The sequence below is a fragment of the Ictidomys tridecemlineatus genome, chromosome 10, assembly GCF_052094955.1.
Source record: "Ictidomys tridecemlineatus isolate mIctTri1 chromosome 10, mIctTri1.hap1, whole genome shotgun sequence".
Taxonomy (NCBI): domain Eukaryota; kingdom Metazoa; phylum Chordata; class Mammalia; order Rodentia; family Sciuridae; genus Ictidomys; species Ictidomys tridecemlineatus.
The window spans coordinates 30,612,818-30,630,628 of record NC_135486.1 but is presented as its reverse complement, the minus strand read 5'-3'; the positions used below and the strand labels follow the sequence as shown (position 1 = coordinate 30,630,628).

The 17,811-nt window shown below is 53.4% G+C and overlaps 1 protein-coding gene across 5 annotated transcripts in view; it reads right to left on the bottom strand.

The window, feature by feature from the left end:
• The window catches only part of Lgr6 (leucine rich repeat containing G protein-coupled receptor 6), a 121,783-nt gene that overhangs the window by 79,247 nt on the left and 24,725 nt on the right, over positions 1-17,811 (bottom strand). For 3 of the 5 annotated variants that reach the window (XM_078022591.1, XM_078022590.1, XM_005330341.5), the window contains exons 2-4: positions 13,871-13,942; positions 10,868-10,939; positions 2,175-2,246 (exon numbers count right to left, since the gene is read on the bottom strand). In XM_078022591.1, coding sequence (XP_077878717.1) covers positions 2,175-2,246; positions 10,868-10,939; positions 13,871-13,942 — 216 coding nt within the window. Of the gene's footprint in view, positions 1-2,174; positions 2,247-10,867; positions 10,940-13,870; positions 13,943-14,359; positions 14,603-17,811 lie in introns of those variants that run through there. The other 2 variants (XM_040277177.2, XM_040277176.2) reach the window with 2 other exon arrangements.

Genomic DNA, 17,811 nt, shown 5'->3' with positions numbered 1-17,811 from the left:
CAAAATGAATGAATCGATGACCATTTAGACAAACAATATTGCAATAGTATCATCACGTATCACAGCTGTGTAGAACGTTTTGCAAATCCTTCCCATGTATTGCACAGTCATCTTCATGACAACCCTGTGAGGTAGGCAGGGAAGATAGTTAGCCCCACGATAGTCAGGGTAGGTGCCAGGACCATAGGCCACGTTTTCCTCTCTGGCTGGCTTGTACTTTTCCCACAGGATTGCAAGAGGCAAATCTATTCATTTACCTTACAACTGTGGAAGTGGGGAATGGGGCCTCTGTCCCCATCCCCTGACCCACACAAGCAACAGGGAGTCATGGGGTTGGGGGAAGACACTAATTATCTAGATCTCCAAACCAACAGGGTCTGCCCACTTCCCAGAAAGTGTAGGGAAAATGGCGTGTCTAGTTCAGAAGCTCCATGCCTAGTCTGAAAGTGAGGCCTTTAGAACCCCTAAGCAAAAAATGGGATCCACGAGTTTAAAAAAATTTAAAAAGCAACTTAACCTTAACATAAGTGCAAAGAAGTCCAGTGAACTCCAAGTTTTTTCCCATGAAGGCCTCTTTGATGCTCTGGATGAAATGTCAACCCCCCCCACACACACACACACACCCCTCTTATTTTTGGCTGTCCCTGTCCTTTGCTGGTGCCCTAAGTAAATGTTTAGTCTGCCCGCCAGAGGGGGAGCAAGCGCAGGCTTTCCTAGCCTTTGATCTCCTGACCTTGGCTCCTAGGGGCAGCCGGGTTGCTGGCTCTGTCCAGTGGTGGGGCTGGCTGGAAGGAGAGGGGTGGCTGGGGCCAAAGGCCTAGACACATTGGGATGGAGGGCGAAAAGAAAATGAGGGGAGACAGACAGGTTCGGTCACTGGGGCAAATCAGGCAGCTTGGGGGAGGGCAGACACTGAGGTTCAGAAACAGAGAAGGAAGTGAGAGGATGCCCCAGGGAGTTTAGGGGATAAAGGTCCCAACCATGGTGGCCATGGCACAGCTAGCTAGGCAGGACCCCCAGGACTGGGTTTTTGTTTGTTTGTTTTGTTTTGACTGGGAATTGAACTCAGAGGTGTTTTACCATTGAGCCACATCCCCAGCCCTTTTAAATTTTGAGACAAGGTCTTGCTAAATTGCTCAGGGTCTCTCTAAGTTTCTGAGCCTGGCCTTGAACTTGCAATCCTCCTGCCTGAGCCCCCTGAGCTGCTGGGATGACAGGTCTGCAGCACTCTGCCTGGCTGGACCCATGTTTTTATGATGGAATGGGAGAAAAGCCCACCCCAAACTCCTGCCACTCAAGGGCAGTCAGGACAGTTCTGAGTTGTCTGACTTCCATGTCCATGCACTGGGCAGGGCCACAGCAGGACCTACAAGCTGTGAATAGCAGAATACCAGAGGCTTTTTTCCTTTCACTGTCAGCGCTTCTGTTTCTCCTGCTGGCAGGTGTCATGCTCCAATCTCATCCTCCAACTTTGATTTCTCTCTAAATCCCCGCTTGAGCCCCCTGCCCCAATGAATCCATTCTCCCATAGGATGATGAGATGTCACTGGAAATGCAGTGGTGTTCAACTGGCATGTGTGAGGCACCACCTACTCTGTTCCAGCTCTGTGCTGTGTGTTGTGTGGATAAACCCAGCACCTGACCCAGAGGACCACAGTGGGCTAGGTTCCATCACCCCGGAGCACCTGTTCCCACTCTCGGGCAGGCTTGATCTTGCTGCCATGATGCCCCTGCTGGTCAAGAAGGGAACTACAGGCTCCTTGGAGGAATGGATCTGTCATGGGTGGCCCATGACAGCCCATTCTCCTTCCCACCCACCTTCTCTCCTTGCGCAGAGCCCTGGGGGCAAGAGCGGGCTAGGTGGAGGAGACAGCCCCTTCCTGATGCTCTTTGGGAACATGGCAGAATGCCAGTCGCCTCGGGACTGCTGCCCTGGTGGCCCTACCTAGGGAGGTCTCCCTTCCCCTAATACACACACAAGGGAACACAGACGCACTGCTGCCGACAACAACCAAACCCCCCAAGAAACCAAAGTCGGGAGGAGCCAGCTGTCTGGAACACGGAGTGGAGAAGGGGATCTGAAGGAGAAGGAAGGGCTGAGGCCAGGGGCGCCTGGACTGCGACTCAGCTCCCAGGAAGCGGGTGACCCCCAGGACAGCCCCTCAGTGACTCACAGAGACTGCAGGCCCGGCAGCTCCCACAGCGCTTCCGCCGGGATCCCTCCCAGCTCGTTGTTCTGCAGCATCCTGGAAGGGAAAAGGGGCTTTGAGGACCCACAGGGCATGAGGCCAGGGGTGGCAGGGGGTGAGGGGGTCCCCGCTTGAGCCCCCTGCCCCAAGCCAGGCCCCTCCCTCTTGCTTGAGAGCCCCAGAGGGAATCTTGTTCCAGCCCCTCCCCTCTATTGCTAGTGGGGAGTCGGAGGCTGTTGAGGTGTGCACTGGAGGCTGGGAGGCCCAGAGTGGGGAGAGAGCATCTCAGAAGAGCTTCCAGGATGAGGCAGGAGGAAAGAGAACGGTGAAAAGGAAGGGAGATGTCCTCGAAGCAACAAGGGCCGAAGTTGGAATCCATGGAATTCTGCTGAAGTTTGGCAGGAAGCACGTGGGGAAATATGGATTTTTTTTCTCCCTGGGCCTCAGTTTCTCTAGCTATTCAACTAAGAGGCTAAAGGTTCCTCTGTGGAAGAGGAGGACACGAATGAGGGTAAGGCCAACCCTAGGGTGTCAGGGTTTCAGGAAAATGTGTTTTTAGAGTCCTTGTCTGTAGATACAGTTTGAAACCCAGCACAGTGGCACATGCCTGTAGTCCCAGTAACTCAGGAGGCTGAGGAAGGAGGATCCCAAGTTCAAGGCCAGCCTCCATGAAACCCTGCCCCCAAATTAAAAGGGTAGCTCAGTGATAGAGTATCATTGGTTTTTATCCCTAGTACTGTAAGAAAAGAAAGGAAGGAAAGGAGGGAGGAAGGGAGGGAGGAAAGGAAAGAATTGAGGCTGGCCCACCAGATCAACACACCAGCCTGTTCTGGTGGGCCAGCCTCACACAACAGAATTTAGAAAAGTAACAGACCAACTCGTGGAAATGACCCTCTGGCCAAGCTGCCTTCCTGGAATTGGGGCTGGGCCACAGGATGTCTCCCCAGACTGGGATCGTGGAGCTCCTGGGGGCATGCAGGGAAACCCCAGGGAGCATGCAGTCGGGGAGCAATGACAGAATGGGACACCTTTCCCAGAGGCACCACTAACTCCAGCCAACTCCCGGCAGCAGAGGGACCTTAGGACATTTGAGGAAGGCACCCCACACTGCAGGAAGTCCCTGAGGTAGGACCCCTGAGCAAGGGTCCTGCTTGCCTGGTTCTAAGGGAGATACTGGAGGACAAAATGGAGAGAAGCCTTTGGGTAGCCATTGCCATCAGAACATCCTTTACTTCTGAGCCCCCAGATCCAGAAATGAGAAGAGGGCACCCAGGGAGCAGGAGCTCTGGAAATAGCTGAAGAAGCAGGAAGGATATGGCTGACTGTCCCAGGCACGGTGAGGGAGCACCCCCTCCTAAGCTGTGCATGCAACCTGTCCGGGGAGGAGTCAGGTGCATTTGTGGGTCTGCCTCAGCTGCCTAGGCTCCTTGGGAATTATGGGGGGTGGGGTGCAGGAGGCTGATCTCTCAGTGAGCACTTACTATGTGCCCCAGTATGTTGCTGACCTGAGGGGTCCAGTCTTCCCTCTAAGGTGTTATTGTTAGCCCTGGTTCAGAGGGGAAGGTCAAGGCTCCAAGAGGATAAACACCTTGCCCAAGGTCACGTAGGTATCACTGGGCTTCAGGGAACGGGGCTTATTTCCTGATCTTGACTTTAGTAATAGTAAGAGCTGGCTTGCCAAGACCTGGTGTTGGGGTGTTAACAGGTATTCACCCAAACCTATCCTTATTACAACTCCACCAGATCATGTCAAGGTCACACTGCTGATAAGGGACAGACAGAGCTGGGGTTTGAATCCAGAGGTTTAGACCCACAGTCTGGATGCTTAACCAATGATACCACATAGCACCTATCTCGATGGCAGGGTAGAGCAGGGGCCAGAAAATGCTGATGAGCCTGGTAGCTATTGTTGCCTGCTGTGTGATTGTTCAGGTCAGAGTCACCTGTTACCTTCCCTGATCTCCTCTTACGGATATATGAAGACCCCAAATACAAACCAAATTTCAGCACCCTGGGACAGGATGCTCATCTACTGCAGGAATGTGGGGAGTGCAGAAAGGAGCCCCTTGTGGAGGCATAGCTGAAGATGAGAGAAAATTCAGACTCAGGCAGCCCAGGACTGGGGTCTTACCCAGCAGGAGAGAGGGAGGGAAGTGTGGGAGAAGGGCAGGCTGCCCTGAGCAGCTGGAGGACCCTGCCCCTTTCCATGCACACTCCGTGATCCCAAAGGTCTCAGCCTCCTGGTCCCTCCAGCGCAGGCTCTAAGCGGTGTCAGAGAGAGCTTTCCAATGATGGTTTCCCTTCATGAATGGAATTTAAACCCGCGCCTCTCCAGCTTCCTTAAATATGATGTCCCACGTGAGGCTCTGTCAGATGGCCCTGAGACTGCATCCCCAGCTCTGCCCCTCTCCAGGGGTATGAAAGGTGCAATTGCTTAAACTCCCAGGGCCTCTGTTTCCTCCACTATGGACTGGGGATAATGATGGTGAACTCAGGTGCTGACTGTGATCAAATAAAATAGCCCTTGAAAACCCTGTGCAACAAGAAAAAACTAAGGTGATGCTGGCGGACATCACTGACCGTTATTAATATCTGGTCTCAGTTCTACCACTTACTGGAGGACTGGAGTAAGTCACTACCCTCCTCTGGGCCTCAAGACCCTCATCTGTTAAAGGAAGAAGCTGCCAGAAGATGCACAGACTTCCCCCAGTTGTAGCAGTCAAGGATTCGGTCTCTCCTAACCACACACAAAGAAGTGACAGGTCAACCAGGGGAAGGGACCCATTCTTCAGGCTCCTCTCCTGGAACTGAGGCCTGCTTGGCCAAGGGACTCCAGGGCAGCTCCCTGGGCAAAGATGCTGGAGCTCCTGGGAACCCGCACTTCCCTGTGCAGGTAGAGGAGCTGAGGGCATGCAGGGGGGAGCTCCTCTCCTTCCAGCCACCTGACTTCTTTCATGGGAAAAGGCAAGCACTTCTCTCCCCACCTGAGTGAGCTGCCTTGATTCTCACCCCGAGGCCTCAGCATGCTTGAAGCAAAGTACAGGGAAATGATGGCTGGGAAAGGGAGCTGGGGCTGCTCAGGCCGTGCATTCCTCCAGGACTAGACCCGAACAGGTACCTTCCACCGCAAAGAGCACCTCCATGTATCTCCACCCTCCAAAAAGCCCCACCCCTTCCTCTGCCAAATCCTAAACAGGGAAATCTAGAAAGACCTTTAAGGTGTAGGAATCGTACCTCCAACACAGATTCTGCAGTATCCTCATGGGGCTCTTAAGTTATTTTCCACTGTCAGGGAACTCAGTGTCTCCCCAGAGAACTCATGCCAGGCCACACCACCTGGCCACCAGAAAGCCCCTTCTTTCCTGAATCAAAACCCAGCAAGCTGGAGTCCAGCACGGCATTTGGTTCCGGCCCCCACCTGCTTCCAGTGCTGTCCCTGGTCTCGTCACCCAGCCATCAGCTTCTTTATTGAAGCACAGTCAGGTTTTAAAGACTGGAAGGACTTTTAGAAGGGAGCAGCCTCTTTGTTTTCCAAGATGAAGAGATGGAGGATCAGAGAGGGGTGGTGACTTGCCCTGAATTGCAAAACAGATTAATGGCAGGATCCCAGGATTTCAGTCCTGTGTCCCAGGCCAGGGCTTTGTGACCTTCCCTACTTCTCTTGCTGGCCCTGGTTCTGCCTGGTGAGGCAAAGTCTGTTTAATCCTGTGCACTCAACTCTGACTGCATGTTAGAATCACCTGGAAGGTTTTTAAATTCCCAATGCCCAGCCACACAGTAACTCAGTTAAGTCTCTGGGGCAGAGTCCTTGGGGGAGAAATATGAGGCATTCACAGTTTTTCAAATTTACAGTGACATTTTTTTTTCTTCTTTCTTTCTTTTTTTTTTTTTTTTTTTTTTTGTGACTGGGGATTGGGAATTGAACCCAGCCCTTGCACATACTAAGCAACTGCTCTGCCACATAATGAACTGGGGATAATGATGTTGACCTCACGTGCTGACTGTGATCAAATAAAAGAGCCCAGTCATTTTTATTTTCTTTTGAGACAGGGTCTCACTAAGCTGCCCAGGCTGGCCTCCAACTTGCAATCCTCCTGCTTCAGCCTCCCAAATGACTGGGATCACAGGTGTCATTTCCACCCTGGGTTTCAGGTGATTGACATGTGGAGCTGAGCCTGGCAGAAGTCTAGTACTCAGCACCCTCCCTCCCTGTGTCCTGGTGTGTCAGTCAGCTTTTTCCTCTGCTGTGACTGAAGGACCCAGCCAGAACAATTGTAGAGGAGGAAAGTTTATTGAAGGACTCACAGTTTATTGAAGGTCTCAGTCTATAGAAGGCCAGCTCCACTCCTCGGGGCTCCAGGTGAGGGAGAACATCATGGTGGAAGAGTGTGGCAGAGGGAAGCAGCTCACATGGTGACCAGAGAGCAGAGAGACTTCCTTCCCCAGATACAAAATGTATACCCCATAGCCACACCACCAGTGAACCACTTCCCCCCGCCACACCCCATCTACCTCCAGTTACCACTCAGATAATCCCATCAGGGATTAACTCACTGGTTAGGTTAAGACTATAACCCAATCATTTCTCCCCCAAACTTTCTCGCATTGTCTCACATGTGAGCTCTTGGGGGGGACAGCTCATATCCAAACCATAACACCTGGGGAACATCTTTCTGGCCAGAGAGACAATTGGGGACAAGAACCATGAGTGCCACAGCCAGAGGGTACCACAGGTGACCCAGCAGTGGCTCCACAGGCCCTTCCTTTGGTTCTGCAAAGGGGCCTTGGGGTTCCTGGAGTGGGCAAGACAGCGCCTAGAGCCCCCAACCCACACTGGCAGAGCTCTCTCTCATCTGTTGAATGTTGAGACTTCTATACAAGGTCTTTTTAAATTTCTGGGATTTTTTTTTTCTCTATTTCTTTTTCTTCCTTTTTTAGGTGTGGTGCTGGGGATGGAAGCCAGAGCCCCATCCATGCTGGACCTGAGCTCTACCACTGACCAGACCCTCAGCTTTTGTTTTAAGTTTTTGTAGCTAAAAATGTTGGGAAGTTTGTTCCAACTATCCCATTTTAAATGATGAAATAATGATTTGCAGGGAGAGGGCGTCGGAACGTCTTCCCGGCACCTACTGTGGTGAGGTCCTCTGGGCTCCAGTTTTCCTGCTATACTAGAGACCCTCTTCCTGTCCACCAATCCCTTAGAGGGTCTCCCTGGGCTCTGGACAGCCTGGGCCCATGAAGCAGGCCAGTGAGACTCACCCAAAGCCAGCACTCCCCGGTGACTCACACGTCCCTCCTGGGGTCTGTTCAGTTCAGTTCAACAACACAGATGGAGCCCCAGCTCTGGGCCAGGCATGGCCACTGTCTGGCCAGGTGGAGCATAAACACAGCCCATGACAACCCCAGACAGCTCCAGGCCGCGTGGAGAGGGCTCCCTAGAGGCTGGCATAGGGAGATGTCCTCCAGGACAGGCCAGACGAATTCTTTCCCTCCGGCTCCTTGGTGCCCTCCAGCCAGGGCTTCAGAGGGATGGGCCCGCTCAGAAGAAGCCAGGAGCCCTTCTAGACCCTTATGTTCACCAAGATGGCACTGGCGAGGAATCTGCAGTCACCGACTCCCAGGGGTTCGGGGCTCAGCCCAGGAGCAAGGGTTCTGGGGAAATCTTCCCAGTCTATTGGAGGCAGGGCCGGAATGGTAAGGCCCTGACTGTCTGCCACCTGCTTCCTGGGTCTGGCTCTGGTGAGGAACAAAGGCCCCAGCAGAGTCCTTTCTTTTCTTTTTCTTTCCTTTCCTTTCTCCCCCTCCTCCTCCTCCCCCTCCTCCCCCTCCTCCTCCTCCTCCTCCTCCTCCCCCTCCTCCTCCTTCTTGTCCCCCCACCCCCCGCCCCGGCAGTATTAGGAATTGAACCTAGGGGGTACTTTTCCACTGAGCCACATCCCCAGCCTTTTTGCTACATTGCCCAGGTTGGCCTGGTATTTGTGGAGAGTGCCTCGGCCTCCTGAGTTCCTGGGATGACAGACGTGTGCCACTATGTCTGGTACCAGCAGGCATCTTGGTAGATGGGACCACAGTATCCTGATGCAGGGTGGGCACAGGCCCTGGCTGGTCCTCCGAGAAGGGGACTAAGACCTGGATTAAGGACTAAGGTCCTGCTCTCTGGCAGGAAAGCTCTGGGAGGGAAGGTGGGGCTGCAACCTTTTGAGTTAAAGACCCTGAGGCTTAACAGACACACACCCTGAGCCCAAGGGCTCTGGCCACAGCCACCCCCAGGCCCTACAGGCACTCAGGACAGGGCCCTTGGAGGTGCAGGCATTGTCCCATGTGCCTGGGGCAGCAAGAACAGTAGCTTCCCTTGGGACAGCACCACCAGCGAGCCTGGCAGTGAACCTGATGTCCACACACACAAGAGCCAACGGCTGCCGACTCCCTGTGGAGGCCAACTCTCAACGTGATCCAACCTTGAACAGAGGAGAGCCCTAGTGATATCTCCAGGGCTGGCCTGGGGGGAGGACCCGAGGGAGGGGCTCTGCCACAGTCATTCAGGGAGGATCAGAGAGGGAATCCACTTTATTTAATCCTTTGCTTCTGGGAGGGTAAAAAGGAAGCGGCTTGTCCCCCAGGCATCAGAGAAAGGAAGGTGCAGTTCAGAGAAGGGTCCTGGATAAGAGGAGGCGGGGAGCTGCTGGGGTCCCTGGTGCAGAGAGGCTCTCTTGCTGGCCTATTTTTCTTGCAGGCCTGAAAGCCAAACAATGGAAGGACCTGCAACAAGGGACGTCAGACATCGGGAAGGTCCTATGCTGGGGTGCTCTGAAGCACTGGAGTGACAGGAGGGATTCCCCAGGCGGCCTGCCTGCTCCTAAAGCAGAGGTCTGCAGGCAGAGGAACGGCATGCAGGTTTGGGGGACCTGGTGGCCTTGGAGGATGGGGCAAAGCAGAGGTCTCTGGCAGAGATGGGGGCGAATGGGCTGGCAGTCCTCCGCTCTCCTGGCCGCCCTGCTGCTGCGCCAAGGTGCCGTTGGTGGGAAGGGGGCGGCGGGCAGCCTGCGGTTTCTCCTGGGCTTTGATTTATTGCCTAATGCAGGCAGAGAAGAAAGGGGAGGCTCATCTCTAAGCCAGAGTCTTAGGAGCGGGACGTGAGTCTCCCATCTTCTGAAGGCCCAGCAAACAGAGCCCTGCTCTCTAATTCAGCTGCAGGTCTGAGCCTGCCACGGGGCACAGACATGCCACCAAGTAGGCCTCTTGCACTGCGCCTCTGGTTCAGAATCCCCCACCCCCATGGCTCTGTGCTTATGGGGAGCAAGACGGAGGGCAGAGGCAGGAAGGAGACCTGGGAGGCAGGAGCAGAGGTGCCAAGAGGGAGAGAAAGGTCTGAGACAGAAGAGGAGGCTGAGGACAGACAGGAGGCACCCACGGGCAGAGTAGAGAATGGAGGAGGGACAGCAGCCAGGACAGCCCTGAGAGTGAGATTCAGAGGCAGATGGAGAGAGACCTGGGGACCAGAGGTGCCCCAACAACACCAATTACGTGGGAAAAGAAGAAAGTGCTTAGGTTTGGATGATTGGCTGGACCATGTGGGAAGGTCCCTGCTAGTCCAAAAGCAACTTTAAGAAAAAATTTAAAAAGATATCTCAGTGTCTGAGTGGGGTGCTGTATCCAACCAGGGCACAGAACTGGATTTCAGTCCCTTATCCCCTCAGGCTCAACTACCCAAAGACCTGCAAGTCTAGTTAGGGCCAAAGGAGTAACAGAGCTGGGGGATGCTCAGCCAGCACCTTAGGGAAGCTTCCAAATGACCGTTCTTTTGCTTCAGGATCCACCCCCTAAGATCCTCATTTTCTTCCTAATCCCTGGGGTAAGGAGCCTTTCCAGGAAGCCCACCTCCAGAGTCAGTGCTTCCACCTCCTCCACCCTTCCTCGTCATAAGGACCCAAGAAGGCCTCAGGGAGGACAGTATTGTTGAGCTGAAGTGAGTCATGGGTTGGGATGAGAGGAGACCGGGCCTCAGCCTTCCCTTCTCTGAAGTGGAATCCTCAGGCCAATGGCAAGGGAAAGCAAGGTAATTAACCCAAGGTCTTTGCCAACTCACTTTCCTTTTTGCTTCAAAGGGAAGGTGAAAGGGATTGGGCAGAAGCAGCCTGAAGGCTGAAGGAGAAGATAGGAGAATGAGCTAATGCACATTTGAGCCTCAAAAAGAAAAATGAGCAAAGAAAACCCATCTGGATTCTTCCTCCGTAGAAACAGTCTTCTGCCTCTCCTGGCCTGAGGGTCTCAGGGAGGGTGCTGCAACTGAACTCTTCCCCCACCAAGCCCTGTGCCTTAGGGCATTACTCATGGCACACACACAAAAAAAACTTCACTTCTCCCTATGGTGGCCACCCTGGCAGGTGCAATTCAACATTTGTTTCCAGTCAAATGTAAACATTTGTTTACAGTCAACATTTGTTTACAGTTTATTGCAGATAAGACAAAGCAAAGCATTGGACATAATGAGTGAAAATAAAGTGAAGATAAAGTCAAAATACACTCTACTGCCGAGTGTATCTAAAAAGAACAAATTTTTAAAAAGTGAAGAGAAGAAGCGAATCAGTGGTCAACCAAGAGTCAGGCTGCAGATCTTCCATCTGACCATGAGTCTCTCTGCTGCACCTTTATGGAAACTGGGGTGCACTGATACTTACAGGATCTTCAGGCTGTAGAGACCAGAGAAGGCTTGTCCTGGAATATGTGAGAGATGATTCCCAGAGAGACGCCTGGAAATCAGAGTCAAAGGTCAGTGGTGTCAGCAGGTAACCCAAGGAGGGGGTGACTTCCGTTATTACTTCGTATCTTGGGATGTGGGAGGGGGAGGTGGTGGTGACAGCTAGCATTTATTGAGGTCTACACCTACTCCACACATGCCATCTCAATTCTCACAAAACCCTATAAGATACTTTGGTTTCAGGTAATGGGGATGGAACCCAGTTATGCTTAAAGCTATATCCCAGCCCTTTTTATTTTTTAGTTTGACACAGGGTCTTGCTGAGTTGCTTAGGGCCTCACTAAGTTGCTGAGGCTGGCCTTGAACTTGCAATCCTCCTGCCTCAGCCTCCTGAGCTGCTGGAATTACAGGCATATGCCACCATCCCTGGCTTGAAGGTAATTTCATACAATAATTTTGCTTGTTTGTTTTGGTGCTGAGGATGGAACCGCGGGCTTTGTGCATGCTAAGCACATGCTCTGCTACTTAGCTAAAACTCCAGCCCCTAAAATGGTCTTAGTGCTCCTGGGCTTTGACTGTGACCTATCACACGAGGTCAGGCACAAAATTGTCTGCTGATGGTGCCGTCAGGTCAGAGTTCAAAAAGTTATTTCAGATTTTTGGATTTAGCTATCCTTAAATTTCACAAGAGAAATTTCACACAAGGAAACTGAGGCTGAGTCAAGTGACTTCCCCTCCAGAAGCACAAGGTTCGCCCCAGATCTGACAATCTTTGGGGCTCACTTTGCACCGTGGTCTGTCCTGAGCTGAGCTGGGCCACCCACATCCTGCTTTTGACCACTGACCTGCACTGCCCATGTCACCAGTGAAGGGATGGGTACAGAGGTCTGCATCTCCCCACACCTTACACCACACAGCTCACCCCCAGTAATTGGGGAGCATTGGGAGATGGGGTTCTGGCATCCCCCTGACATTCTGGTCTAATTAAGCATTTCCCCATTTGTCAGGAGGTGATCAATTCTAAAAGGAGCAAATGTAATAAAATATGCTCACACCTGACTGGGCAGAGGTTAATTGTGGCTGGCTCAGAAGACACTTCTGAACCTCCAGAGTCCCCAGGGACGTTATCTCTCCTTCCTGTGAGCCTGCAGATGTGGAGATTGTGCTGGAATACAGCAGGAGCTTTTTTTTTTTTTTTTCAATATGTTTTATCTCAGGCTGGGATGTGGCTCAGGGTAGAATGCTTGCCTGGCCCTGGGTTAGATCCCACCTCACCCCCAAAAGAATCTAATCGAAGTCTCTTGACTTGACATTTGTCATTCAAAAATAACTGTGTGGAAAGGCATCTGGACATTTGAGGTCACCAAGCCTGGCTTCTGTGGATGGGCTCCTGCCTGGGTGGGTCCTGGAGCTTGACTCTGTCTCAGGGAGCAGGAGCTACAAAACCAGCCTTGACTCTCAGGTTGTCCCCCTCTTTGTCCCCTTTCCTGAGCACTTGGCCTTTGCTCGTAACTTTTTGTTCCCCTGACAGGCTGTCACATCCACCTGGGAAGGCCCCTCTTACCCTGTCCACTTCCTTTGAAAACTGGCTTCCTCCCTTTCTCCCTCCCCCCTTCCTCCCCCTCCCCCTCCTCTTCTTCCTCCTCCCCCTATTCCTCAGCTCCACCAACCCTGCCCCCCACACACAATGCCCCTTGGACCCACCCTACAGTGCCAGCTCGCCAGCCCTGAGCAAGCTCCCTGCGGGTGGCAGGAGGGACCTCCAGCTTGTTTCCCCTAGGTCACCTTGACTTGTCCTCACCCACTGTGCTCCTCAAGGACAGGGAGTCCATCAACCTCTGGGGCTGTGAGGGTTTGCAGCAAACCCAGCCACAGCCCTGGGGGTTGATGGACTCCCTGTCCTTGAGGAGCACAGTGGGTGAGGAGGGGACACCTGTGAGGGAGTGGTAGGTCAGGGTAGGGATGGGGCAGAAACGTCTCCAGGGCCAGGAGCCCACAGTTTGTGCAGTTTAAGCAAAGCTTTGTAGGACCCCAGGGATCTAGGGGAAGAAGAGACTTGGGACAGAGTGACCTGGTTTCCCAAAGCAATCAGGAGGGACACTCTAATGGAGCAGGTGACTTCCTCCTGAGCCTCCTTGAGTGTGAGGCCAGACAGGAGTGACACTGTGGGGAGGGATTACCCAGAAAGGACTTTGCCAGGGAAGAGGATCTTGTAGGGAAGGGTATAAGACGTTGATCCTACAGGTCGTGGGGAGCCACCAAGGGCTCTTGAGCTGGTGGGCTGCATCTTGAAGTTGTACAGAGAACATTAGAAGGGAGGCAGCAGATCTGTCACTTAGGAGGCTGGTTTCCCCCAGGGGTCAGGGATGTCTGGGGCAGTAGCCGTGGGAATAGAGAACAAAGGGTAGACGTGAGTGACATCTCAGAACCACTGGGCTCTAGAGAATGGCTGGTGGCTGGACCCAGGGCTCAGCTGCAGCTCAAAGATGACCCTGGGGAGATGTGCAACTAAGGACAATGAGAGGGAAAGTGAGCCAGGCACAGCGAGTGGCGCACACCTGTGATCTCAGCAACTCAGGAAGCTGAGGCAGGAGGATGGCAAGTTCAAGGCCAGTCTCAGGAACTTAGTGAGGCCCTGAACAACTTAGCAAGGACCTGACTCAAAATAAAAATAAAAAGGGCTGGGGATGTGGTTCAGTGGTAGAACGCCCCTGGGTTTAATCCCTAGGACTGCCAAAAAAAAAAAAGTTACAAAAAGGCCCGGGTTTCAGGGAGGAATGCAGTTAGACTCCAGACCTCCTGTACCGCCCAGGCCTAGCCCTGCCCCCCAGGACTCACACCTGGAGCAGAGGTCAGCGGGACACCGCTTGGCTTCCCAAGCTCCTTTCTCTTCCCTCAAGCCCCCTTCCTCCTGAGGTGACCTGATTCCTCAGCTGGTAGAGGCAGCCCCAGCCTGGCCTCCCATCCCCCAACTCCCACTCACAGTTCCTCCAAGAAGCGAAGGTGGCGGAAGAGGCCGGGCTGAAGCTCCGTGAGGTTGTTCATGCTGAGGTCTCTGCGTGGAGAGAAAACGGGGAGGGGGCTGTAAGCTGCCCACCTGTACCATCTGCACTGTCATGCCCCAAGCCCCCATGGGGGAGACAGAGTTTCCTACAGTTCCTTTCAGCCCCCCACTTGCACCCTGCCATGCCCTCCTAGCTCCGCAGGCAGAGCAGGGCTGGGAGCCAGGCCCCTGAGCTGCCTCTGTCCAGTCCCCCATCCACCCTCCTCCTTTCAGTCTTCCTTGGCAGGGTTCTCCTGGGACAGCTGCAATTAGGACAATGGAGGAAGCTGACTTCCCCACAAACGGAGGAGCTAGAGGAAAATTCGTAGCATTTCAGAGAGGAAGGGAGGGGTCTTTAGTGCAGATAATATTTTATGCACTCTTTTTACCAGTGGGGAAACTGAGGCCCGGGATCACTGCCCTTCTCACCTACAGAGCAGCCTCAGTGGATGTCCATGTCCATGCCTTGCTGTGCCCATCCCCAGGCCGCCACAGGGGTCATCCAGTCCCAGAGCCAGTGGAGTCTGGCTACCCTCTGGGCTCTCTGACAGTCTCCCTCCCGTTGGCCTTGCTCCCTGTCAGTCTCCTGGTACATCCTAGAAGATGCCCAGATTCCTGAATGGGGGTGTGTGAAGGCCCGGATCCCTCCATGCACTCACAGCCTAGATCATTCTAAACCTTCCAGGTTACCTAAGAGACCCTGTGAGTGGTTTTAGCGTCACTGTCCTTTAAGATGACCTGCAAACAAATTAACCACAATAACTACATTGACATTTACTGGAGGCCCACTCTGTGCCAGGCATTGGCCAACCTTTATCCAAATAATCCCACTTAATCCTCACAACCACCCCAGGCTAGCTTCCATTTTACATTTAAGAAAACAAAAGAAAAAAGCAGGGAGCTTTGGAGTCAAAAGGCCCTGAGGTCCTCTCTCTCCTCCACAGTCACCTATCAAACCTGGGGCTCTTGATCACTTGGACCAGCCATTTTCTCAGCCATAAAAATAAAATGAATAATGATGATGATAATAATAATAATATGGAACAAATAAAACCAAGCTAGCGAGGTCCTTGTAAGGATCAAGAACTCATGTTGACAGATTGACTAATAAATAGGACCTACACAATAAATATTTGCTTCTTCCTTCCACCTTTCCCTCAGTGGACTGTGGGCCAGAGTCCCAGCCCCACAGGCCTGGAGGTGGGTGGGGCGGAGTCGGGGACTTTGTTTGCAGGTCCTGGCTCTTGTTGGCATTTTCTTCTTGGAGGCTGTGCGTTTATATCCGACTCATTTGGGTTCCCTCCTATTTCAAACTCCTAAGAGCTGCTTCTCAGCTCACCTCCCTGGGTGGGCAGAGGTGAGCCCAGACCAGACTACCGTGTCCTTAGGCAGCACCCTCAGGCCTTCACCTTGCTCTGGGAATGCACGTGTGCCCTCAAACATGTGCCTCCCTTTCCCCCGCCCCAGAAATGTGTTGCTTTATGTGTGTGCTGGGAGAGGCCAGCTGGGGTGGCCAGGGACATGTGCTTGGGAGCCCAGTTCCAGTCTATAAAAAGACTGTTTAGTCTCAAATGTTTTATCTTTGATAAAGCTTGGGCTCCGGACTCCATGTCCTCTAAGGAAGGAAGATGTTCCAGGCAGGGTAGAGCTAAGGAACTGTCACGCTAAATGTGGGGCTGGTCCTTGCCTATGGTTCCCTCCCTGCACTCCTGTGGAAACAGAAGGACCACGGCCACCTGCCAGGTCTAGAAGCAGGGCTCTGTGGAGGCCCTAGTGGGGCTGATGGTCACAGTCAACAACAGGAAAAAAGTTGCACCAAGAGGGTTCGTTTGGTCCTCGGGATGTTTCTGGGCTCCATCCACCAGCCTCTGGCTACATCTGACTGGAAGCAGGGTGATGCCCACAGATGCCCAGGCTGCAGATCCTGGTCTGACTCGATTCCTTCCTCTTGTGCCCTGGGCCTGGCTCATCCTCAGTGAGGAGGGAGCTGCTAGGTGCCACGAAAATGATTACCTCTAAATATTTACCCTGTGCATTTCTGATGTGTCTCGACAGGCACCCGAGCGGGAGTTCAAGGAGCACGTGGGGCATGTGACTCAGGCCTCATCACTCAGCTGTCCCTTCAGGGGCCGCACGCAGAGCTCTGATGCTTCTCCACAGCCCCCACCCCACCCACTCCCTCCGCCTGCCACCCTGACTAGCGGCCTCATTGTTCTCCCCTGGGGAGGAGGGGGCTGAACCCCCCCAACGCCTCCACATCCTGCCCCAAGACAGCAGGCCGCTCAGCTGCAGTGCTCAGGAGAGGGGCCAGGGTGGGGCGTGGAGGGCGGTTTCCTATGGTCTGGTTCCAGGGGGCCCATTCAGGCCTGGCCCCTCACAAAAGGAAGAAGGGCGAGGCTGGTGCCAGGCAAAGGTAGGAAGAGAATTGCGCAGAGCTGGGAGAGGGAGGCCAGCGGAGATTTCAAAGCTTAGATCCTTCAGCTGATGCCGCAGGAGGGCTAAGAGCACTGGCAAGAGGCTCTGGGCCCTGTAGAGTGATAGGCACGGAATCAACGTGCAGAATCTTCTAACACAGGGTTTGCTCTACCAAGTTGGTGGTTCTGACCTAGGACTCTCCTGGGAGGCCAGCTTGTGCAACCAGAGGACACAGATCAGACAGGGAGGCCATGCCTGGACCCGGGGGAGATAAGAGTGCACCCTGATTCTTGGGTGCCTGAGTCTGGTTGTGGCCGTAGGAACCTGCGATACCTACAAGGAGGGGGCGTGTGTCGGAGTACGTGAGCTCTCAGACGTGCTCGTCTTGCTCATGTGTGAAGGCACACTTGTGCATCTGTATTTGTGCATTAGGGAGTGCTGGGCCGTTAAAAAAGCATCAGACATTCCCAAGGTTTCCACCCGTCATAAAGACAGAGGCTCACCCAATTCTTGCCCTTTAAGGTAGAAAGCCTTTTTTGGCCGTGTGACCTTAGACAAGCCTGGTTCCTTCTCTTGGCCTCTGGTCTCCCTTCCAGTCTATCTCTGACTCCCAGCGAAGGGAACAAATGGCCTAGTGATGCTGTTTTAAGGTCTAACTAACTTATGGCTGAATTGGACACTCAAGGCCTGAACTCAAACTCTGCTCTACCATCACTACCCTGTGACCACTGCCCTGCCCCCCGCCACACACACAACACACACACACACACACACACACACACACACACACACACACACTGCTCTCCAGTGCTGACTCCACGAGCAGATAACCTGTGCAGTTGCACAGGGCCTCACACTCAGAAGGGCCCAGTTTAACTCTCTGCTATTGCCATTTTGAAATACTTCCTACTTTGGGCAAGAGGCCCTCCATTTTCATTTACACTGGGCCCCGCAACAGCTATTCTGGCCTGAAAAGCAAGCGCTTCAAAGGATGGCTTGCAATCTCGTTCTGAAGTCTTCATCCAGTCCTGGCAGCCCTCAGGATACACAGGCACGTTCTGTGTCCTCTTGGCTGGACACGGCCATGATGAGGTGGGGGTCGCGGGGGAGGGTGTTGACAGAGCAAGGCTGGTGGGAGGGGAGGGCTGAGGGGGGCAGCCCTGGGCACAGGAAGCGGAAGTTTCTGGCTGCACATTAGGAAAATGTTCTCAGAGCTTCACCCTGTGAGGTAACTGGACCACCCAAGGTAGCTGGGTGAGGCGGTGTCACCGTGGAGGCAGGAAGCCGGTTTGATAAGAGGGAAGATGTTGGGAAATGGAAGGGGGCAGAGAACAGCAAAACCCATGCTCCAGAGACAGGAAAGAGGAGATGCTCCCAAGGAAGTCTGGCTGATAACCAAGGGCCCCTGGCAGGGACCGGTTCTGCTTGAATTTTTCCTGTGGAAGGAAGCAACAGTGAAGGACAAA